The 26010-nt window shown below is 37.0% G+C and overlaps 1 protein-coding gene across 1 annotated transcript in view; it reads left to right on the top strand.

Annotated features, from left to right (window-relative positions):
- Positions 1-26010, top strand: part of MEIKIN (meiotic kinetochore factor) — an 81328-nt gene that overhangs the window by 54296 nt on the left and 1022 nt on the right. Inside the window, exons 10-13 of the mRNA XM_088023601.1 lie at positions 1117-1248; positions 3239-3319; positions 6631-6750; positions 18339-18462. Coding sequence (XP_087879727.1) covers positions 1117-1248; positions 3239-3319; positions 6631-6750; positions 18339-18462 — 457 coding nt within the window. The remainder of the gene's footprint in view (positions 1-1116; positions 1249-3238; positions 3320-6630; positions 6751-18338; positions 18463-26010) is intronic.

Below are 26010 nucleotides of genomic sequence, written 5' to 3'. Positions count from 1 at the left end.
GGTAGTTTATACGTCTCTAGGAATGCATCCATTTCTTCCAGATTATCTAATTTGCTGGCATACAGTTGCTCATAATATGTTCTTATAATTGTTTGTATTTCTTTGGTGTTGGTTTTGATCTCTCCTCTTTCATTCATGATTTTATTTATTTGGGTCCTTTCTCTTTTCTTTTTGATAAGTCTGGCCAGGGGTTTATCAATCTTATTGATTCTTTCAAAGAACCATCTCCTAGTTTATTTGATCTGTTCTACTGTTCTTTTGGTTTCTATTTCATTGATTTCCGCTCTGATCTTGATTATTTCTCTTCTCCTGCTGGGTTTAGGTTTTATTTGCTGTTCTTTCTCCAGCTCCTTTAGGTGTAGGGTTAGGTTGTGTATTTGAGACCTTTCTTGTTTCTTGAGAAAGGCTTGTATTGCTATATACTTTCCTCAGCCACAACTCAAAATACTGTCATTTTTTCAGAACTCAACTCAAATTGCACCTCCTTAGTTATGTTGAATATATGTAAACTGGGAATATTATAAATACATCTCAGAAGCACTGAACAAGTTACATAGGACAAGCAGTCACTCAGCAGTCTGCAGTTTTAGTCAGGGATTAATTGGTAAAGCAACACACTTTTTCGTAGTTGCAGCTTCCTGATGTCTTAGTACTTTTGATTTCTTAAATGAAGATGTAATAAATACATTTATGTAAGTATATTTGATGTTTTCTCCAAAATTTAGTTTTAACTAATGACAGATGGATAGACCTCATTATCATATTTTTTTACAGAACATTCTTTGGGAGATGTTACCTTAAATGTGGTAGGGAAATTTTTTTGAGTTGTGTGTATTTTAAGCTGTTTTGTCTTTTAATAGATTTTATTTTTAAATATGTAGAAAACCTTTTTTTTTACAAAGATATCTTTAAGTTGAAAACTTTTTCAAGTTGAGGGAATAACAATAGAATTACATAAATAAATTTATATGTATATATAATTGATATATACATAACCTATTTTAATTGTAATAATTATAACATATTTCTGTTATAATAAAATAAGACATCTGAGAAATGCTACATATATTTTTATAGTACTATGGAGTATATATCATGATTATGAATTTGTTTCAGCCTGAAAAAGATCCTGAACCCAGAGATACAAATTTTCAAACAAAGTTAAGTTCTCGTCATCTAAAAATCAAGGTTCCTTCAGGTAGATCAATTACCAAAATTCCATTGTCTCAGCCCCTGGAACCTACATTGGTAAGCACTGACCTTCTATTAACTAATCTTGAAAAGCCTATACCAAGGAAATGTACTTATTGGGAAGATTTAGATATGTATAACTTCTTAACAAATTTGGGAAAAAATGCAGAGAGCTTTATATTTACAGCTATACACAGGCAGATTTCTTAAAAAATGGATTGTCAATTAACAACTGTGTCTCTTGGGAAGCAGATATTCAGGCAGAATTGAGTTCAAATGGTGTACTGGAAGAGATAATATCTGAAAAAGGAGCAGGGAGAAAGCAGCATTGGGTAGGAATAGTCTCAGCCCTCAATGAACATCTGCCAAAAGCTCTCTCTTCAAGGTCTGGAGCAAAGATTATCCATTACAGGATTCTCACGTTCGTTCCTATGCTCAAATGTTGGCTGAGGGTTGCCTGAGAAGATGATGGTCTCAAACTGAAAGCTGAAGCAGTTTCCAGAGAAGTTGTCGAGGGGGCGGGGGGCTGTCACCTACCTGCACTCCTTGCAGTGGAACAGCAAGCTCTTTGTTCAAGGAGATCTGACCCGAGCACCTCCATGGCAGCCACAGTGATAAATAATAGCTATCACTGAGTATTTCCTACTCTACAGGTTCTCTTTACGTGTATTATTTGTAACCTTTGCACAGCAATCCTTAGGGGTAGAATAATCCCCCATTGTTCAGATGAAGAAGTTAAAAGATAAAATAGCTAATGAATTAGAGAGCTGACATATTCAGTGTGCCAGGTAAATATACCCATAAAATTTTTTTGATAAAAATTTTCCTAATAAATGATCCCATATTACGTCTTGAACAAACAACTAGTTTAAGAGATGTTAAGCCAGAAAGGAAAGGAAGAGTGAAAGAAATGAGGAAAGAAAGAAAAAAGAAACCTAACATAAACTCTCCTAGGATGTTCAAATTCCAACTCTGAGTTTGTGTTCCAAAGTTGGCAGCATATAATAAACACCTATTCAAAGAGATTTCAAAGAGATTTATCAGACGGACTGGTTGTTTCATGGAATCCAAAAGTTGAAAAGATAGCTGATTGTTAGAAATAAAGTTATCTGTCTTCTCTCTTTTCGAATATCTCTGTCACTCTGTTTCGATGCTCTGCTTCTCTTTTCCCTGGTTTTTGTCTCTTCGACTCAAGCTCTGTCTTTCTTCTTTCTGTCTCTGTCTTGATCTCTTTCCATCTGTCCTTCTCTGTCTCTGACTCTGTTTCTCTGTCAGTTTCTTTCTGTTCGTAGTGTGTTGGTCTCCATCTTCTCCATCTTTTTTCTCCCTCCCTCCTTCTTAGTGTTCCTCTCTTTTGTCTCCTCATCCTTCCTCTCTCCCTTTCTTTTTCCCTTTCCTTACTCCTCTTCCCTCCCCCATTCTTCCCTTTCTCTCTTTAACTTTTAGGTCTCTCATCCTGTCTTTCTCTTGCTCTCTCACTCTTGATTTGTCCACCTGTCTCTCTGCCTCTTCGCATCTTCAAGAAATAGAAAATGAGTCTTTATAATTTGTCTAACTTTGATATTGCATAAATCGAAGTGTCTCTATATATTTAATTGTATGTATTTTAAACCAATTATCCTTATTACATATATGTTTAACAGCTTCACAAATAACTTATAATCCGTTTCCATGAAAAGTACAATATACTAGCAATTAAACAAATGCTAAAAGTAAAATAATTTTCTTAGCAGTAAAAGAGACAATCAAAGCACCATTTCTTAGTTCAAAACTTTAGTTAGCTTTTCTTCCTAAATTAAGAGTGATTTCACCCAAAGTATTCTTGTATGGTTCTTGTGCCCCGCAGAACTCTTAAGAGTTGCTTGACCTAGCTCAAGCCAGAAAATTCTTTAGTTACTTGTCTAGTGGTTTAAAATTTAATTAGCACATTAAAGTTTTATTAGTATGACACATTATGATCTAGTCTACTAATTTGACATTGTTTTTACTGTATTAAATTGGTTTATTTATTTATGCTATTCAATGCCCTATTTACAAAACACTGAAGAGAACAAATTCTAGTATTCCTGATAAGAAAAGCAGAGGCCTCTTAACAAGCACTCCATCTTCGCAAACTGCTGGTTTAGTGGTGAGTATTAGCATTTGGCACTTGTAGTATCTATGTTTTTGTTCCCTCTCCTCCCTATTATTCTGTTTCTGTCACACCAGGGGAATATTCTACATAGGGGATAATGTCTGTTTTTCTGTTGTACAGACTTGCTTTCACTGGATGTACTCTATATACTGCTGTACATAAAAGAAAGATTAGAATACTGCAGCACCAACCAGGGTTTTGTTTTGTTTTTTCACTTTTTTTTTATTGTGGCAAAATGTATGTAACATAAAATTTACCATTTTTAACAAAGTTGATTTTTTTTTTTTTTTGAGAGAGAGAGGGCTCCGGGGAGCTGGGTGTGGGAGGGGCAGAGAGCGAGGGAGACATTCTTAAGCAGGCTCCACTCTCAGTGCAGGGCCAGACTTGGGGCTCCATCTCACAACCCTGGGATCATGACCTGAGCCAAAATCAAGAGTGGGATGCTTAACTGACTGAGCTACCCAGGTGCCCCTAAAATTTTAACTCTTTTTAACTGTACAGTTCAAGTACAGTCAAATGTTATGCAACCATCACTTTTTTCATGTGGAATTGCTTGCAAACTTTTTCTTCTTGCAAACCTGAAACTCCATACATTAAACACTGAATCCCCATTTCTCCATCCCTCAGTCCCTGTCAACCACAATTCTACCTTCCCCCTCTGAATTTGACTGCTCTAGATACTTCATATAATGGAATCATACAGTATTTTCCTTTTGTGACAGATTTCATTTAGCATAATGTCTCATCCATGTTGTAGCATGTGTTAGAATTTTTTTCCTTTTTAAAGGCTGTTTGTATGTATATACCACATTTTGTTTATCTATTCATCTGTCTGTGGGCATTTGGGTTACTTTCACCTTTTGGCCAGTGTGAATAATGCTGCTTTGAACATGGGTGTTCAAATATCTCTTTGTGTCTCTGCTCTCAGTTCTTTTGGTATACACTTTAAAGTGGAATTGCAAATGGTAATTCTCATTTTTAACTTTTTGAGGAATTGACATACTGTTTTCCATAGCAGCTGCGCTATTTTACATTCCCAGTAACAATGACAATGCTTCCAATTTCTCTACATCCTTGCCAACACTTGTTATTTTCTGTGTGTTTTTTTAAATAATAGCCATCCTCATGGGTGTGAGATGGAATTTCATTGTGGTTTTGATTTGTATTTCCCTTATGGCTAATGATGTTGAGCATCTTTTCACATGCTTATCGGCCATTTATGTATCTTCTTTTAAGAGATGTCTGTTCAAGTCTATTGCCCTTTTTTAAAAAATTTTTTATTGTTATGTTAATCACCATACATTACATCATTAGTTTTGGATGTAGTGTTCCATGATTCATTGTTTGTGCATAACACCCAGTGCTCCACACAGAACGTGCCCTCTTTAATACCCATCACCAGGCTAAGCCATCCCCCCAACCCCTTCCCCTCTAGAACCCTCAGTTTGTTTTTCAGAGTCCATCGTCTCTCATGGTTGGTCTCCCCCTCCGATTTCCCCCCCTTCATTCTTCCCCTCCTGCTATCTTCTTCTTCTTTTGTTTTTCTTAATATATATTGCATTATTTGTTTCAGAGGTACAGATCTGTGATTCAGCAGTCTTGCACAATTCACAGCACTTGCCATAGCACATACCCTCCCCAATGTCTATCACCCAGCCACCCCATCCCTCCCACCCCCCCACCACTCCAGCAACCCTCAGTTTGTTTCCTGAGATTAAGAATTCCTCATATCAGTGAGGTCATATGATACATGTCTTTCTCTGATTGACTTATTTCACTCAGCATAACACCCTTCAGTTCCATCCACGTTGTTGCAAATGGCAAGATCTCATTCCTTTTGATGGCTGCATAATATTCCATCGTGTATATATACCACATCTTCTTTATTTATTCATCTGTCGATGGACATCTTGGCTTATTGCCCATTTTTTAATCAGCTTATTTATTTGTTGTTGAGTTGTAGGAGTTTTTTTATATATTTTAGATTTTAACTCCTTATCAGATATATGGTTGGCAAATATTTTCTCCCATTCTGTGGGTTACCTTTTCATTCCGTTGATAGTATCCTTTGATGCACAAAAGCTTTAATTTTTATGCAGTCTAATTTATCTATTTTTTTCTTTTTCTGTGCTTTTGGTGTCATAGCTGAGAAATTGTTGCAAAATTCAATGTTACTAAATTTTCCCCCTCTGTTTTCTTCTAAGAGTCTTAAAATTCGGCTCTCATCCAACCAGAGTTCTTTTTAGGTTCAACTAAACAATAGGAATACAACTCACAAGCAGGGTAGAAACAGGTGTTCCTCTTCAGTGGGATCAGTCTTCACAGAAGTCCATGGAGCAGTTTACTTAGCAGTTTGGGTACAGCTCAGATACAACAAGATGAGATCCAGTATCTTTTGTAATTCCACATAGACATAGCTTCCAGAGTCCCCGCAAGAGACGTGCCAAATTACAAGAGTCAGGGAAATCCAAACTGTGGTGCTTTTTGTAGGGTTTATGTACATATAGTGCATTTATCATTTATTCATAGTGCAATTATAGTTCTTCCTAGTCCAGATGCAGTTTATCAATCAGACATCATTTTTACCATTAGCAATGCTGGCATTGTTACCTTTATCAGGTTCCTAGTGGAACAGAGCATGAGAATTAAGCAAAGATCAGTTTTTCTAGCTGGGTAAAAGGGTTCTTTATAGGTTTACTTATGCTGGCTATTTCATATAAATGGAATCATATAATATGTGACCTTTTGTGTCTGGCTTCTTTCACTTAACATAATGTTTTCTAAGTTCATCCATTTTATAACGTATACTTTCTTCCTTACTGATGGCTGAATAATATCCTATGGTAAGGATATACTACATTTTGTTTACTAATTTGTCAGTTTGGGGGCATTTGAAAGAATAATATTGCTATGAATGTTCATATACAAGTTTTTGTGTGAATATGCGTTTTCAGTTGTATTGGGTATACGCTTAGAAGAGGAAGTAGAATTGCTGAGTCACATGGTAACTATGTTTAACACTTTTTTTGTGGTGGGCTTTTTTAAAAACAGGTTTATTGAGCTATAATTAACATACCACACAATTTTCCTATTTAGAGTGTGAAATTCAGTGTTCTTTAGTATATTCACAGGTATGTGTAATCATCACCACAGTTAATTTTATAGTCTTTTTATCACCTCAGAAAGAAACTCTGTACTTTTTCCCAAGAAAATGCTTCCAATGAGATAGTATTTCACCTTTAATTATGTAAAAATAATTGTTTCTGCCACATTTGACTTCTATAAGAGTAATATATTTTTTATAGATTGATTTGTCCTCAGTGCAGAGAGCATCTTTTGAAGAACTGTTTCCAAATGTCAGCAATTATGTTAATTCAAATGAAATTGTTCCTGTGTCAAATTTGCAAGAAAATTCTTCAAATGAGGTTAGTATTTTCCATTTTTTCTTCAATTACTAAAAGAAATTATTACTCTTCTATTAGGTACTTTGTATATGAGGTTCTTTAGGAAATCTGTAACTCATTTGAGGCTAACATCATCCACATGAGGAGGCAGCTATCAGTTACAATTCTAAATAAAGAATGTTAGGCTGCCATGGCCAGAACACTGCATTGTTAGGACTTGGTGCTATTAAACAACTAGAGGAAATAGTGTTAACCTGCTTTGATCTAAAACTCTGTTTTCATCTGTACAGATAAATTGTAGTCACCAATTTCATTGTGTTAAGATGAATACATAGAAGTACTCTGCTCCATTAAAAAAAAGACATAAAGTTCATAAAACTAAGAGCCATGGGGGTGGGAATAGAGCTAGAGTATGAGTAGAAAAAGAGAACAGAAAGTGGAATGGGGAGAAAGAAAGAGCCAGAAAGAAGGGGTGTGGGAGCAGACAGAGAGACAGAAGGACAAAGTGAGAGAAAGAGGCAGAGGAAAAAGACATAAAAAGGCAAACTAGAGGGACATGTAGTGGTTCACTGTAGCTAGACCTTTTCAGTGTGACTCTGGGATGAGGGTGGGAATCTATGGTGAGAGAAGGCTGGAGATGAGACTGTTAAGATAAACAAGGGCCAAGAATTCAAAGGGTCTTTTAATCCATATTAAGCAATTTGGATCTTTTTCCTGAGAGGAGCCAATAAAGGATTCTGAACAAGGGATGATGTCATATATCCTTCTGGCTCCAGAGGTGGAGAACAGATTATAAAAGGCTGAGACTAGAAATAGAAGGATAATTTCCTGGGAGAGAGAGAAAGAAAAGGTAGGGTAAGAGGCTGAAGGGAAGTAAAAATAGATTGAAATAAGGACTTGGAATGGAAGAAGTAGGGAAATATAAGACTATAGCATACTGTTGAGAGGCCAGGTGAAACTGGAAACTATTACATACTCTCTTAAGAAGCATCTTTATTGAGGAATAATTGACATACAATAAACTGCACATATTTAAAGTGTATAATTTGAAAGTTTTCACATATGTATGCAACTGTAAAACCACCACCACAATCTAGATGGTGAAAATATCCATCAACCCAAAAGTTTCCTCCTCTTGTTTTATGATTTTTTTCCTTCCTGCCCCTGCCCCCCAAGCAACTACTGATCTAGTTACTGTAATTATAGATTGGTTTAAATTTTCTAGAGTTTTGGGGTCATTTAAGTGAGAGAGAGAGAATTTTTGGTCTGGCATCTTTTACTCAGTATAATTATTTTGAGATTCATTCATGTTGTTGGGTGTATCAATAATTTGGTCCTTTTTACTGCTAAGTAGTATTCCATTTATGGTATACAAAAGTTTATCCTTTCACCCATTTATGGACATTTGGATCATTTAGCTACTAGGAACATTCGTGTACAAGTATTTGTATTGACAAAGATTCTCTCCTTCATCAAACTTTAATTAAGCTCTTCTGAGCCCTCTTCTCAACTAAGCCTTGTGTCCATCCTTGCTGAGTATAGTTTTAACAAGAATTTTCTCCCACCCTTGATATCTGGTCTCCCATCCTTGATCTGATCTGATCTGATCTGGCCTGCCTTTGGCACTCTGGCCTCTTAGGTCTAATTGGGTTCCTGGATCCAGTTTCAAAGTATGTGTGTAGGGGAGTTGCCCACACCCTGAACAAGCAATACTCTTGACATCAGCTGGGTGTCTTAGAATTCAACTCAATTTTGACACTATCTACCTGAAGATAGCATCAGATTCCACAGGTAAAGGGCTTAGTTCCACAAAACCACCCTCTACTTGAGATGCCACTTGCTCGTCTAGGTTGTTACCTGTGCTTCTGACCAACTGCCTATAAATCAGAGGTTCCCGTGACCCACTCCTTGGATTTTATTAATTTATTGGAGTAGCTTACAAGACCCAGAGAAACATTTTACTTACTAGATTACTGGTGTCTTATAAAAGAATATAACTCAGGAATAGCCACATGGAAGAGATGCATAGGGCAAGATATGGGGAAAGGACAAGGAGCTATACATACATCATACATCATACATACATACATACATACATTGTATATTATGCAAATGAGGCTGGCGCTCCTCCTTGGGCAGAGATTTTCGTATTATAATGAGGTTAAGGTAACTGTCCGTCATTGCATGGGTCATTCCATAGTTTATCTGTGCAGGCATGAGTCAGGGGAGGTGGTGATGCTTAAACTGGTCTGGGGGTCTGGGCCACGGGAGCTCTTCCTTCAGGCAGTCGTTATTGCTTGAGGGGTAGTTTTGATTTCCATTACAGGATGCTATGCCCCTTGGGTCTTTGCCTAGGTTAAGAGATAAACTGGAAAAAAGGGCTTAAGGGAAAATGTGGGACAAAGTTTGGAGGCTACAAGCAGGTGAGCAGTAAAGGTCAGGTCTTGGAGTATAGCTGGTGACAGCTTCATTACGCAGGTATGGTTGATTAAATCATTGGCCATTGGCAACCAAGTAAACCTCTAGCTCCTCTCCCCTACCTGGAGGTTATGGGATGGGCCTGAAAGTTCAATCTTCTAATCCAGGATTGATTCCCCTGACAACTAGCCTCCATCCTTAGGTGCATTCCAAAAGTTTTATCACATTAACAAAAACACCTTTATTGCTCTTATCACTTAGGAAATTCCAAAGGTTTTAGAAGCTCTGTGCTGGCAATGGAGATGAAAACCAAATATATATTTCTTATTAAAAAACTCAATATCAGTACACCTGTGTGGCTCAGTCAGTTGAGTGGCTGACTCTTTATTTCAGCTTGGGTCATGATCTCAGGGTCCTGAGATCAAGCCCTGCATTGGGCTCTCACTCAGCAGCGAGTCTGCTGGAGATTTTTCTCTTTCTCTCCCTCTGCCCCTCCCCTGGCTCATGCTCTCTCTCTCTTAAATAAAAATAGATGAATAAACCTTTTTTTTTTTTTTTTTTAAATCACGATGTCACAAGGTCAATTTAACAAGAATCTCTTTACACTTGATGTCTCTTCATAGTAATTTTTCAACAAATGATACCCTCATTCTGGTCATCAGCTGTACATCCCTAGCTGTATTTGCTGTATTTGGATTTGAGCCCAATTTCTCTCCTCTATTGCAATACCTTATTATAGTGTCTTTTTGTGTGTGTGTGAATAGAGAAAGGTTTATTTCTTTTTTTTTAATTTAAAATTCATTACCAACATATAGTACATCTTTTTTTTTAAAGTATGGTTGACATACAGTGTTACATTAGTTTCAGCTATACAACATAGTGAGTGAACCCTATTGCAATAATCTTGAATAAAATCTTAACTGTAATAGTAAGTATCAGAATAAGTTCTTCTTTAACTGTGTGGATATATATTTCCTTCCTCTTGGGTAAGTACTTAAGAAATTTCCAAACTGTTTTCCAAAGTGGTGGTACCATTTTCCATTTCCACCAACAATATTTGAGACTTGTAGTTTCTCTACATCTACATTTCATTTACATTTAGTTCTGTCAGTCTTTTAATCTTAACCTTTAGTTAAGTTAATCTTAACCTTTAGTATGGTCAGTCTTTTAATCTTAACCTTTCCAATTAGTATGAAGTGATATCTTACTCTGGTTTTAATTTGCATTTCCCTAATGACCAATAATGTTGATCACATTTTCATGTGCTTATTTGCCATCTATATATTTACTTTGGTGACATACCTGTTCATATCTTTTGCACATTAAAAAGATTGTTGATTTTCTTGTTGTAGAATTTTGAGAGTTCTTTATATATTCTTGATGCAAATCCTTTATCAGGTATATACTTTGAAAGATATTCTCCCAGTCCATACCTTGTCTTTTTATCCACTGCACTGTCTTTTTAAAAAATGAAAAAACAGACTTTTTTGTGTTATTTTATATATCATAAAATTCACCCATTTCAAGTTTACAATTCTGTAATTCTTAGTAAATTTATGGAGTAGTGCAACAATTGCCTATGTCAGTTTTAGAACATTTTCCAAATCCTTCGCACTTATTTACGGTTAAGCCCTGTTCTCATGTCCAGCCCCAGGCAAATACTAATCTATTTTCTGTCTCTAGAGTAACGTTTTCTGGACATTTGTTATAAATGGAATCATAAAATCTGTAGTTTCTTGCAAAACAGTGTCACTTAAAGAACATACATTTTTAACTTTGAAGAAGTCCAAGTTGTCAATTTTTTGTTTATTTTTTTCATGGGTATGCCTTCATTGTCATATCTAAGAAATCTGCCTAACCCAGGGTCACAAAGATTTTCTCCTATGTTTTCTTCTAGACGTTTTAAAATTTTGCACTAATGCCTGTGAGTTAATTTTTTATTTATGGTGTGAGGTATGGATTCAAGTGTATTTATTTATTTCCATATAGACATTCAGTTATTCTAGCAACACTTGTTGAGAGGTTATTCTTTCTCCACTGTACTGCCTTTCCACCTTTGTTGAAAAATGGTTATCCTTGTATTTGTATGAGTTTCTGTAAGGTTTTACTGTTTATCTTTGTGCAAGTATCACACAGTATTGAATAATGAGGCACTATAATAATTCTTGAAATTAATTAGTGTTAGCCTCTAACGTTGTTCTTCTTTTTCAGTTGTTTTGGTTATTCTAGGTCCTTTGCATTTCTATGAATTTTAGAATCAGCTTGTTGATTTCTACCAAAAAAAAAAAAACTGATGAAATTTTGACTAGGATTGCATTGAACCCATAGATTAATTTGGCAATAATTGATATCATGACAATATTGAGTCTTCCAACCCAAGAACAAAGAATAGCTATCCATTTTTTGGCTCTTTAATTTCTCTCCAAATTATTCTGTAGTTTTCACTGTTTGGGTCATTATTCCTACTTGATGTCATTATATCCCTCCTGATGACAGTATTTCATATTCTTGATACTATTATAAGTGGTATTCTTAATTTCAATATCTATTAATTGCTAGCATATAGAAATACTTTGTGTGTGTGTGTGTGTGTGTGTGTGTTTGTGTGTGTGTATGTATGTGTGTATTGATCATTATATTAGTCTGTTCGGTTTGCCATAATAAAATATGATAGGCCGGGCAGCTTACACAACAGAAATTTATTTTCTCACAGTCCTGGAGGCTGGAAAGTCTAAGACCAAGGTGTTAACCTATTCAGCTCCCAGAAGGGCTTTCTTTTGACTTGTAGATGTCCACCTTCTTGCTATGACTTCACATGGCTTTTTCTCTCTTTGCATGAAGTATAAAAGTGCGCTGGTGTTTCTTCCTCCTCTTAAAAGGGCACCAGCACTTTCAGATTAGGACCTTGCCCTTATTAAGTCAGCTAACCTTTAATCACCCTCTCACAGAGTCTGTCTCTAAATACAAGTCTAATTGGGAATTAGGGATTCAACATATGAGTTTTGTGGGAACAGAAACATTCCATTCATAACAAGTATACTACAAACTTGCTAAACTTAATTATAATTTCTAGTAGTTCTCCCTATGCACCCCCCACAAGTTTCCATCATGCCATAGGCAACTGTGTTATCTGTGGAAAAAAAGTTTACTTCTTCCTTTTTTTTTTTAAGATTTTATTTATTTTGGTGGGGGGATGTGCAGTGGGAGAGGGAGGGAGAGAGAGAATCTCAAGCAGACTTTGAGCTTAACATGGAGCCTGATGCGGGACTCATTCTCATGACCCTGAGATCATGATTTGAGCCAAAATCAAGAGTTGAACCCTTAACCAACTGAGCCACCCAGGCACCCCTACCTCTTCCTTTTTAATCTGGTTGCCTTTTTTTTCCTTACCCAATTTCCCTGACTAGATTTTCCTGTGCAATGCTGAGAGAGTAGTGGGGAGAGCAGACATCCTTGCCTTGTTTCTGTACTTTGAGGGAAAACATTCAGTAGTTAACCATTAAATATGATCTTAGCCATAAGTTTTTCTTAGGTTGAGGAGGTTCCCATCTATTCCTAATATGCTTGAGAGTTTTTATTAGGAATGGATGTTGGATTTTTGCCGAATGCACTTTTTGTAACTATTGAGATGGTAGTAGGACTTTTTTTTTCCAGTTTGTTAATATGATGAATTGATGATGGTAATGAATTGAATATACTGATTTATGTACTAATGTTAAATCAACTCTGCATCCCAGGATAAATCCCACTTAGTTATGGTGTACTTTTCTTTTTATGTATTGGTGTATTTGATTTGCTAAAAATATTTTAGAATTTTTCCATCAATGTTTGTGAGGGTCTATAGTTTTATTTATTTTTTTTGATGTCTGTCTCTGAGTTTAGTGTGAGAGGAATGCTAGCCTCATAGAACAAGTTGGGAAGTACTCCTTCATCTTCAATTTTCTGGAAGAGAATTAGTATTATTTCTGCCTTAAATGTTTAATAAATTCACTAGTGAAGCCGTCTAGGCCTGGAGTTCTCTCTTTTGGAAGGAAATAAGCTACAGTTAAAAATCTCGTTAGGGCTATTCAGCTTACTTATTTCTTCTCAAGTGAACTTTGGTAGTTTGTGTATTTCAAGGAAGTTGTCCATTTTCTATAAGTTGTCAAATTTATTGTCAGATGTTATTTACAATATTCCCTTATTATCCTTTTAATATGTTGGTATCTGTAGTGATAAAGCCTTTCTTATTCCTGATATTGGTAATTTATGTCTTTTTTCTTTCCTCATTAATCTGGCTAGACGTTCGGTTTCACTGATTTTTCTCTATTCGTTTTTTCCCCCTTTTCTGGGGAAGATTTTATTTATTTATTTATTTATTTATTTATTTATTTATTTATTGAGCACAAGCAGGGGTTGGGGCAGAGGGAGAGGGAAAGAGAGCATCTCAAGCAGACTCCATGCTGAGTACCTGTGGGGCTTGATCTCATGACTCTGTGATCATGACCTGATCTGAAATCAAGAGTCAGATGCTTAACCAACTGAGCTACCCAGGCTCCCTTTTCTATTGTTTTTCTATTTTCTATTTCATTGATTTCTGCTCTCATGTTATTTTCTTTTGTATGGTTACTTTGAGTTTAATTTGGTTTTCTTTTTTTACTTTCTTAAGGTGGAAGCTGAGTTCATTGATAGGAGACCTTTCTTCTTTTCTCTTTCTTCTTCTTTTCTCCTTCTTCTCTTCTTCTTCTTTTCTCTACAATACGTATTTAATGCTACAATTTTGCTTTGACTACTGCCTTAGCAGCATCCCACAAGTTTTTACATGCTGTATTTTCATTTTCATGAAGTTTAAATACTTTCCATTTTCCCAATTTATTTATTCTTTGATCAATGGCCTGTTTAGAAGTATGCAATTTCTTGTCCACATATTTGGAAAATTTTCAGAGATCTTTCTGTTATTAATTTCTAATATAATCCCGTTGTGGTCTAAGATTGTTCTGTGTATGCCTTGTCTGTATGCGTTTTTTGAGACATGCTTTGTAATCCATTTGGTTTATGTTGGTAAATATTCTGTGCACACTTGAGAATAATGCATATTTTCCTTTTTTTTAGTAGAATGGTCTACAGTATCAGTCACATCAGGTTGATTGATAGTAATGTTCAAGTCAATTATATCTTTGCTGATTTTTTGCCTATTTTGTCTATCAATTATTAAGAGGTATTAAAATATTGGACTGTGGTGGTGGGTTTGTCCATTCCTCCTTTCATTTCTTTTTTATTTCATTTTATTTATTTATTTGAGAGAGAGAGAAAGAGAGAGAGCATGACCTGGGGGAGGGGCAGAGGGAGAAGCAGGTTCCCAGCTGAGCTCGACATGGGGCTCGATCCTAGGACCCTGGGATCATGACCTGACCCAAAGGCAGACGCTTAACTGACTGAGCCACCCAGGCGCCCCTCTCTCATTTCATTTCTATCCTCTTTGTTTTATATATTTTGAAGCTCTGTTACTAGGTGTGTAAATAGTTAGGATTGTTTAGGATTGTTGTTTTCTTGATTAATTCACCCTTTTATCATTATGAAGGAACTTCTTTATTACTGGTAATATTCTTTGCACAGAAATCTACTTTTTCTGGTATTAATATAGCTACTCTAGCTTTCTTTTGACTGTTGTTAACATGGTATGTATTTTTGTATATTTTTACTTTTTTAAAAAAATGTGTTTTTTTAATTTTTAAAGAAGTTTTAGATTTGCGGCAAAATTGAGAGAGACCTGGAGAGATTTCTTATATCCTATTGCTTCAATACATGCATAGCCACCACCATTATCAACATCATCCACCAAGTGGCACTTTTTTTTTTTTAACCAAGGATAAACCCGCATTGGCATATTATAATCACCCCACACAGTCCGTAATTTAACTTAGGGTCCACTCTTGGTGTTGTGCATTCTGTGGGTTTGGATAAAAGTTTATTGTTGTCAGTATTTTAGATATTGTCCATTCTAATAGGCCTGTGGTAGTATCTAATTGGTGTTTTAATTTGCATCTCCCTGATGAGGAAATATGATGTGGAGCATCCTTTAATATGCTTACTTGCCATCTGTATATCTTTGATGAGGTGTCTGGTAAGGTCTTTGGCCCATTTTTTAATTATGTTGTTTTCTTATTGTTGAGATTTAAGGAGTCCTTTGTAAGAGTTATGACCCCTTGGAGTATCCTGCCTGATAAGAGTGTCTTTGTACATCCTGATAGTTTATGCTAAATGTGATTTATGGTAAACACCTGTTTTTGATGCCTGAGGCTTTAGGCAAACTTTGTATCAGTTTGACCTCTAGGAGACTGGTCTGAGGCAAGGTTTACTGGGCTTCTCATGTTGGCAACACTTTGCACATGAGAAAACTAAATGTTATCCATGTGGTTCAACTAGGAGAGGACAACTGGAAGCTTATTATCCTGGATTGAGCTCTGTGTACTTTTTCTCCTGGACTCCACTTATGTACCTTTTCCCCTTGCTGATTTTAGTCTGTATCTTATTGTGTAATAAGCCTTGACTGTGAGTATACCAGCTTTTCTGAATCTTGTGAGTCCTTTTGGCAAATCATTGAGACCGAGGTGGTCTTGGGTACTGAATTATCTTTTTTTTCTGGATATTTTTAAGTTCTTATTTGTGGGTGTACTGTAATTTCACTGGAGTGTATACCTAAAGAGATTAATATTTTACTTGCTGTTGGCTTTTTGTTCTTTATTTTTTATTTTTATTTATTTATTTATTTTTAAGATTTTATTTGTTTTTGAGAGAGAGGGGGAGAGATAGTGAGCACGAGCAGGGGAGAGGGACAGAGGGAGCCTGATGCGGAGCTCAATCCCAGGACCCTGGGATCATGACCTCAGCTGAAGGCAGACATTTAACCGACTGAGCCACCCAGACACCCCTATTCTTTATTTTTTAAAGATTTATTTATTTATTTTGGAGAGAGAGCAAGTGCAGGGGGAGGGGTAGAGGGAGAGAGAGAGAGAGAGAAACAAACTCCCCACTGAACGCAGAACCAAAAGTGGGGCTTGATCTCAAGACGTTGAGATCATGACCAGAGCCAAAAATCAAGAGTGGGACATTTAACTGATTGAGCCACCCAGACACCCCTGTTGGTTTTTTATTCTAATGTTGTTTGGGACATTGGCTTCCTGAATGTTTGCACTCATGTTTCTCATCAGTTTGGGAAATATCTCTCTGGGATGATAATTGGCATATGTTAGGCATCTTTCTATCCTCTCTATCTTTCAGACTCTCTTTAATATTTTTCATTTATTTGTTGTATTCTGGGTAATTTCATCAGTAATTCTTTAGTTGTGTCCACTTTTCTGCTTAAGGCTTCCAATGAACTTTGTATTTCAGCAATTTTATTTTTCATTTCAAGTTGTTTGTTCTAGTTGTTTCTTTTTCACATCTGCTTTTCACTCCAGATAGTCTCTTGTTGCTTGCTCATCCATGAGATTTCAATTGTTAATTCTTTAATCATTTCATACATTGTTATTCTATTCTGATTTGGCAGTTCTGATATCTGATGTCCTGGGAGCTTAACTCCCCTCTCTGATATTCCTGTATAGTTTTACACATGGTAGCTTGATTTCTCATGAGTTTGGTACTTCCTTTATTGTTGTTATAATAAAATCAGAGGATGAGGTGAAATGTATTTTGTTCATTATTTCTGCTTGTAACTGTTCTGAGCTGAATCTTGAAGAACAACTCTGATTCTGACCCTGATCATTTATTTCCTTACTCTTACTTGATAAGAATTCTATTTGCCTAAAATGGGCATTCCATCCTCCTAAGAGGATATGTATCTGTTTCTACTACAACGGCTATAGCTAGGGTCGGGTATCACTCCGGGACCACTTTTGCCCCCTAAAGGATTTTGGCTTAGTATCAGAATCTCATGTTGAGAATTCCCTTCTTCCTGCTGACCCATTTACAACATCTCTGTCTGAGCCAGTCACTGTGCCCAGGGGCATAGCATATAGTGATTGGCTGGGCTGGGTTTTAGGGCCTCTTGGTGCTCAGAAGTATTATCAGCTCCACCTGAGCCATAAGAAAGGGGTGTGTGCAGGCTGGGAGAATGAGTAGATTCTCCCAAGAAAATTCTGGTACTATTCAGTACCAGAAGAATAGAAATGATGCTGGGCAGAAAAATATCAGATGTCTACCACAGAGGATGATAGGAATTTTGAAGTAGAAGTTATTTCTATATAGGCTTTACTTACAGTGGGAGGAGCCCTTGGTAAATACGTATGTCTATTTCTGAGTTCTAAGAAACAAGCTATGTCACTTTTGGAAGATACAGTATTTCTTTATTCTAGAGTCTGTCTGTTTGGCAGTTCTCAAAATTCATTGAGTTGGGAAACCAAGGAAATCTAGTATATGGCTCAGAATTAAAATAAATTTGTGTTTTAATTCGGTAAATCTTGTAAACTTGCTCTTGCACTTTGGAATGCTTGAATCTCAACTCTATCATTATTCTCTCTCTGTCCTTAAATAAGGTATCCAAATTCTCTGAACCTAAGTTTCCTCACTTTACAAGTGGGGATGATATAATCTTCCCTGTCTCGTTCTTGTGCGTATTAAATAAGCAAATGTTTAAAAACCATTTCATGAGGGCGCCTGGGTGGCTCAGTTGGTTAAACGACTGCCTTTGGCTCAGGTCATGATCCTGGAGTCCCTGGATTGAGTCCCGCATCAGGCTCCCTGCTCAGCGAGGAGCCTGCTTCTCCCTCTGACCCTCCCCCCTCTCATGTACTCTCTCTCTCTCTCTTTCATTCTCACTCTCTCAAATAAATAAATAAATCTTTAAACAAAAAAAAACATTTCATGGGCGCCTGGGTGGCTCAGTTGGTTAAGTGACTGCCTTTGGCTCAGGTCATGATCCTGGAGTCCCGGGATCGGGTCCCGCATCTGGCTCCCTGCTCAGCAGGGAGTCTGCTTCTCCCTTTGACCCTTTCCCCTCTCATGCTCTATCTCATTCTCTCTCTCAGATAAATAAATAAAATCTTTTAAAAAAAGCCATTTTATTAGTGTCTGGAGTGGAGTAAGCATTTCATAAATGCTTTCTGTCATTAATATGTATGAAATATGGATATTGAAATGATTTGCCTTTGAAATAAAACAGCATACAAATACAGTACCTGGAAGAATTATGCACTATTTTTTTTCTTTTTCAGGTTCCTTCAAATACATCAGAAATATGTTGTATTATTAGAGCAACACCAAGAACTAGACAAAAGAAAAGTAAAGGTGTTATTGTAAAGAAGAAGAAATATTCCCCACCTAAAGATATTCCTCAAGGTACTATAATGTGAATGCACAGCTTATTTTTTGGATGATATAAAACATTTTTTCATTGTAAATTCCTTATGCACACAGGAAGTCCACTTACAAATTGTATTCTAGGAGTTCTTGTACAAAGTGAAAACGATAGAACCTGAGTAAAATAGTTTTTTGAATGTCAGATATTTAATCTTTTGAAAAATTAGCTTATGCCATTGATCTAAATGTATTTATCTAGGATACATTTTCTTATAACTATTTGAAATTTAGTGTTGGGTTTCACTTTTAGTAGCATTCTTTGTTAAAATATTTTTTATATATTTTTGCATTCACTTATTGTTGGTTGAGCATTTCCTCTGTGAAAGGCACTGAGCCAAATACTATATCTCATTTATTTCTCATGATGACTTTATAATCCTCATTTTATATGTGAAGAATCTGGGGCTTTAAGTAGTATGCAATTTGTTTAAGGTTGTACTGCTGGTAGTAGAGAGGAATTCCATCTTTCAAGGCTTTTAAACTCCAAGTTTAGGTTTTTCTGTTCTCCTGACTGTATATCAGACAGAATGTCTGATTAGTCATTGGAGCCTGGGAACCTTTTATTAGTAAGCAGGCAGTGAAGCAGTTGAAATTTAATAGATTATGTACAACTTCAATCCAACTAAACTATCTACTTTTGATCCTTGTCCCCATTTCTGACACAGAGCCTATGCCGAGCACTCCCTAAGTCCACAGAGGTTTTTCTCTTTTTTCCTAAGTTCCTTAAATACTTAATTCAGTGCTACTCATTTGACACCTACTAATATATTACTACCTCACATAATTCACAATGCTGACTTTTCATATTCTTCAGATTAGGAAGTTTTCAGACAGTGACCACATAATAGACTTTTTTCTATCTCTATCTCTGATGACATTAGCATGGTAGTAGGGAATAGTAGATGCCATATCAGGCTTTTCCCAAAATAGAACCAGTGGGATATATGTACACACATTTACATATACATAACATATACATATACAGAGAATTATTTCAAGGACTTGACTTAGGCAGCTGTAGAGTCTGGCTGAAAACTGTAGGGCAGGCTGGAAACTCTTGAGCAGGAGTTGATGATGCAGTCTTTAGGAGGAATTTCTTTTTTCTCTGAGAAACCTCAGTTTTGTTCTTAAGGCCTTTTAACTGATTGGATGAGGTCTACCTACATTATCAAGGATAATCTCATTACTTAAAGTCTATTATTATAGATGTTAACCTTATCTACAACCTTACCTTCACAGCAACACCAAAATTAGTATTTGATTTAATTGGTTAATATAGCCTAACCAAGGTGACACAACTAACCATCACAGCCTATTTCATGTCAACTATGTATTCATACACATGTCCTTAAACCATAATTAATATGTAAATAAAGAAAGTAACAAAGTTATACTTCTGCCTAACATAATGCAGCTGTCCTACATACAACTGAAATTGTGCTAACTCCTTCCCCAGAAGAGGATGCAAAATCCTTGGATGGTGCTTACTCCTCTTCTTGATATCCTGTTATGATAGAGAGTTAACTATTAATACATTTTATGTTAGTTGATACAGGAATAAGAGAGGGAAGAAAACAAAGATATTTGCTTAAACTAGTTAGGTGGACATAACTGGTATTTATAACTACCTTCCTCCATTTCATATTTCCTCTTCCCTCAGCAAGCATCTCAGCTGGTCATAGTTCTTAAGCTAGTGGGGTAATATCAACCTCATTTCAGTAAGGTCTAGGCCATTAGTTCTCCTTGGGCTGGGTTGTTGTACTTTTCCATTGACCCTAATCTCAGGGCATAATAATAATAAAAGATGCCCTAAGGAATATCCTGTATTCTAGACATACCCTTCCTTGCCTCCATTGCAGAGGAAATTTCACTTGAGTGGTCAGGATCAGTCACCCTGGCCCGCAGAGTAATTCCCTTTTTTGCTTGTTGATTCAGAGGCCTGAGGAGCCCAAAGCAGCCAGGTCGCAGTCTTAGCTTCAAGTTCATTGGAATCATTGCTGTGTCTCTTGGTGGAAACAGCCCTCCCTTTGGAACTAAGACCTCTAGGCTAGCAGAGCATGGCCTGTCATGGGAACAGGAAGCAAAAAATTTTCCTAGTAGATTACTAGGGATAATATTGAGTGATCTCATTTCCATCTCCATTTCTTAATTCCTGGACCTGTGAATCCTGGCTGTGGGAGAAATAGCACCACATATTGAATGCTGATTCAGAGCATATACAACATTCTGAAGAACCTTGTGTCAGCCCAAGGTATTGCTGCCTAAAGGGTGCTTTAACTGAGTCTTCAAAAGGCCATTCTACTATTCTGTCAAGTCAGCTGCTTCAGATGGTGGGGAACATGGAAAGACCAGTGAATTCCATGAGCTTGGGACTTTTGCCACTTTCTTTTGCTGTGAAGTGAGTTCTTTGATCAGAAGAAATGCTATGTGGGATACCATGATGGTGGATAAAGTATTTTCTAAGTTGTTGGATGGTTGTTTTGGTAGAAGCATTGCATGCAAGACAGGCAAATCCATATGCAGAATAAGTGTCTATTCCAGTAAGAATAAAAGGCTGTCCCTTCCATGATGGAACTTGTTCAAGGTAATCAACCTGCCACCTGGTAGCTGGCTGATCACTCCAGGAAATGGTGCCATAGTGGGGATTTGGTGTTGGTCTCTGCTGCTAACAAATTGAATATTCAGGCGCCTGGGTGGCTCAGTTGGTTAAGCGACTGCCTTCGGCTCAGGTCATGATCCTAGAGTCCTGGGATCAAGTCCCACATCAGGCTCCCTGCTCAGCAGGGAGTCTGCTTCTCCCTCTGACCCTCTTCCCTCTTGTGCTCTCTACCTCTCATTCTCTCTCTCAAATAAATAAATAAAATCTTAAAAAAAATTGAATACTCATCAGTGGCTATAGCCAGGTTGACTTTAGTGAATTGCTGAGCCCATGCATAACCACCATCCCTGCCAACATGGTCACTTCGTTCGTTAGCTTATTGGGTGATGGCAGAAGTGGCTGGAGAAAGAGGCTAACTGTTATCCACAGAATGGGTCATCTTATATACTTGATTATTAAAGTCTTCGTCTGCTGAGATCACCCTTTGGTGAGTATTTCAGGGGACGCAGATACCTTCATATATTTTTGCCCATTCAGAGTGGTCTGTCCAAATACTTCTTCACTCTTATCTCCTTGTCATCAATTTTCCAGTCATGTACATTCTATGTCCCTAACCATCCAGCCAAACTATTGGCCACAGTCCGTGAATCAGTATATAACCACATATCTGGCCACTTCTCCTTCCAACAGAGTAAACGGTGAGATGTTTCTTTTGAAGTTCTACCCACTGGGGAGATATACCTTCGCCAATTTCCTTCAGGGATGTCACAGAAAGGAGCTGTAGGTCCTGTAGCTGCCCCTTTCAGGTGTTGCCTGCATATCATGTAGAACCATCTGTGAACCAAAGCTGAGGTTTTTTTTCCCCTCAATCAGCTGATTGTGGAGGACTCCCTATAATGCCAAAAGTGCAGGCTGGGAGAGAGAAGATAGTGTAGCAGCAGTACGGACCATGGGCATTTGAAACACATCCTCATCTAACCTACTTGTGCCTTTGGGGCTCTAGCTCAATTTTATATATACCATTTCTATTTGACAATGCAGTGCTGTTCTGCACAGCCAACTTTGTGGCTTGGTGCATCAGACTATGTATAATTCATGGTTGGCAGCTCAGGTCTCATTGTAACTTGGTGTACCATGGTTAAATATTCAGTCTCTACAAAGGCCCAGTAGCAGACCAAAAACTGTTTCTCAAAAAGAGTAGTTATTCACAGAAGATGCTAAAGATTTGCTCCAAAATCCTAAGGACCTGTGCTGTGATTCACCTACAGGATCCAAACAACATGTATATCTCTCAGTGACACTTCAAGTACCATTTGATCTGCTAGATATTATGGTACAAGTGGCAGAGCATCTTGCATAGTAGACTGGACCTGTTGTAGAACCTTTTCTTACTCTGAGGCTCCCTCAAAACTGGTAGCCTTTAGGCACTGAGTAAATGGGTTGGAGTAGTACACTGAAATGAGTCATATGTTGACTCCTAAATCTAAAAAGGCTCACTAGGTATTGTGCCTCCTTTTTGGTTGTAGGAGGAGCCTGATGCAACAACTTATTCTTTACTTTAGGAGGTATAACTCTCATATCACTGGGCCCCTAGAAATTTCACTGAGGTGGAAAGAGACCCAACAATTCCATTTCCCTGGACCATGGAGACCCAGCAATTCCCCTTCCAATAGTATATCCAACTGTAATGTGTACATATGTTCATCAAAAGATGTTTGCTAGAATGTTCATAGCAGCACTTGGATAATAGCCCCTAACAGGAAATAATCCAAATGGCCATCAACAGTAGAATGGATTAATAAACTCTGGCACATTCATTCATTGGAATGCTATATAGCAGTGAGAATCAACAATGCAGAGTTACATACAACAGTATTGATAAATCTCACATAAGGAGTCAGACACAATAGAGTACATTTAACGTTACTTATATTTAGTACAAAGCTAGGCAAAACTAAACTATGATGAAAATCACCATAGTGGATGTACTAGTTAGGAAGGGGCTATTAACTAGAAAGCATTATGAGATGAAGTTCTAGGGTGCTAGTAGTGTTCCATTTCATTATCTGAATGCTGGTTACATGGGTATGGTAAGTCTGTGAAAACCCATCAAGCTTTACAGTACATATATGCATACTTTTCTGTGTGTATGCTATATTTCAATAAAAAGTTATAGAAAAACTTCTCTTAATTTGATCTTTATGGCAAGTCATATTAATTTATGACATGAGGTAATGTCACAGCTCTGGGTTTAAGTATGCAGCAAATCAAAACTAAATGTGTCTGGGAAGTTCTTCTGAGTGTTTAGACTGAAATTTTTAGTTTAATTCAGAGAGACCCCTTGATGTATGTTGAACCAATTATGCCACTCCTGGCTTCTTTCTAGGTTCTCACCTCATTTGGCAGCCTCTTCATTTAAGTAATTCCCCCTTCAACTTCTGGCCTCTTGTCTCTGCCTTTCCTTTAGTAAAAATAGCAAAGCCCTAAGCTAAATAGTGATCGCATTATTTTAAACATGTAACAGCCTATTTTTAGTCCTGGCATTTAATATTTAGCTAGTTTGCCAGTTATCTAATCAGTACTATAGGATGAAGCTCACTTTTGATGGTCTAGGACCCCTGTTCATTATGATACTTGTTCATTAATAATGCTGATTAGAGAAAAAAATGTGGTGAAAGTGAACCACTAGAGGAGTCCAAAAGAGATGTGATAGAGGAGGTGGTGTGCGTAAGTAGAAGTTTGAGAATGGTGACACCCTGATGAAAGAGACCTTAGAAGACATCCAGTCCAAGGTTTCTCAGTGTGTGGTCCTCTAACCACCTACACCAGAAATACTGTAGAGCTGGCAAATTATATTCTCTAGAGATACGGCACAGGGATCTGCAATTTGAAGAACTCTCAAAGGCATTCCAATAAGCACTAACATTTGAGAGCCATTTAATGATCGTCTATTTTGTTCATTTTACATATAATAAAAATGACCTAGCCAGATCAATAAGTGACTTGTCTGAATTCACACAGCTAATTAGTGGTAGAATCAGAGTTAGAACTTAGCTTTCTTGATTTGCAATAGTTTGACTGGGTAACTGTCAAATAAGGCATGGGGGCGGGGAGTAGAGTAGGTAGGGCTCTGAGTTTCTCAGCTCCTCCATACAGAGCAGTTTTGCTTCTCTTTGTTTTATATATTGGACTCCTGTATTCTATTTAAAGAGTTTTTTTTTTTTTTTTGTCAAGAAGAGGCTTGGAAAATCATTTCTGTGTACTTCGTACAATTATAGCAATAGATATCTAATACACTATTACTTTAATTTGGCCAACAAGCATGTATTACACACTGCAATATTAGCTGGGGATGAGTACAGCCTTAGCCCTCCAGGGCTTACAGACTGGTGGTGAGACAGATCTCACAGTCTTCTCTGTAACATGATAAAACTGTAACAAGGCACTGCAGGAAGCTAAGAGGGGATACTTTTAACCTTGCTTTGGAAGACTTCCTAGCTAACAATACCTTCTGGAAAATCAGACAAAACTTGAAACTATCCTTATAGTAAGGTTTTACGATTTCTCTTTTATTTTGATCTTTAGAAGACATGATAAATGATGTGTTATAAATTCATATCTCAAGTTTGTAGTACAATAAGAGACTTTAACTGGATACGTATACATCTTTAGTGAGAAGCTCGAGTTTTTAGATAATAAGAGCAGGCAGATGTATCACATAGAAATATGACGAATGAGATGGAAAACGACTTGAGTATCCTACAGATGGTAGTAGAAATCACTTAAGAATAAGATAGTAGGAAGGGAAAAATGAAGGGAGGGAAATCGGAGCGGGAGACGAACCATGAGAGACTATGGACTCTGAGAAACAAACTGAGGGTTCTGGGGGGGTGGGGGGATGGGTTAGCCTGGTGATGGGTATTAAAGAGGGCATGTACTGAATGGAGCACTGGGTATTATACGTAAACAATGAATCATGGAACACTACATCAAAAACTAATGATGTGATGTATGGTGATTAACATAATAAAATTAAAAAAAAAAAAAAGAATAAGACATCCCTAAGTTCAAAACCTAGCTCTGTCACATGAGTAAATTCCTTAAATCCTCTGACTTTTAGCCTCCTATCTGCAAAATTGGCATAATAGTAGTACTTAGTTCAGAGAGTTGTTGTAAGGATTAGAGATAATCTATGTAAAGCAGCTGAAATATAATAGTCACTCCTTATGCAATAAGCATTATTTGTTTCTATAGAGTACGTTAAGTCCTCAAGACTATGTTTTTCTTTTTCCCTTTGGAAATTATTCCTTTGTTTTCATCAAATTGCAAAAGCCTAAAATATATTGGGTGGTTGTTGTATTTGATGATAAATTTTGTTGTGCCATCTCACATAAAGAATATAGCAGGTAATTGTGTAGCCTTTGACACAGACACATCGATCTAGTACAAATATAGAGATGCCAGTCCGTTCCTTGGGGAAAAAGAAATCAAACTAGATTGACATAATGGAGATTTTTAAACCTGTTGATTTGATGTCAGAATAGATAAAGTTCTGCAGTTGATTAGTTCATTTATTCAGCAAATATTTATTGAATCTAGATGTCATATGTTAGATGAAGTTAGTTGATGGTAATATTCCCGGGTCATTGGTTCAGCGATCTGATTCAGTACTTCAGGGGTTTGAGAACCAGTCTAAACTAAAAATGTGTATTGGCATAATTGCCAGGGCTTAGTGACTGATTACGTACTGGTACTGGGTGGTGAGAGAAAAGGACAGTTAGAAGGTAACTCCCAGGTCTCCAGTATTGTAGTTTCAGAAATGATGTGTTCTAGGTGCTGTCCATCCTTGGATAATGTATGAAGCCTGGGTAGGAGTAGGTGAGACTAAGTAGTTGGGTGGGCTGATTACCCACTTGGGAAGTTACTAC

Source organism: Eumetopias jubatus, unplaced genomic scaffold (genome assembly GCF_037043125.1).
Source record: "Eumetopias jubatus isolate StellerSeaLion01/CBP00866 unplaced genomic scaffold, mEumJub1_p1.0 scaffold_5, whole genome shotgun sequence".
NCBI classification, from domain to species: Eukaryota; Metazoa; Chordata; class Mammalia; order Carnivora; family Otariidae; genus Eumetopias; species Eumetopias jubatus.
Note: the sequence above shows the minus strand (reverse complement) of the source record. Positions and strands in the feature narration are given on the sequence as shown.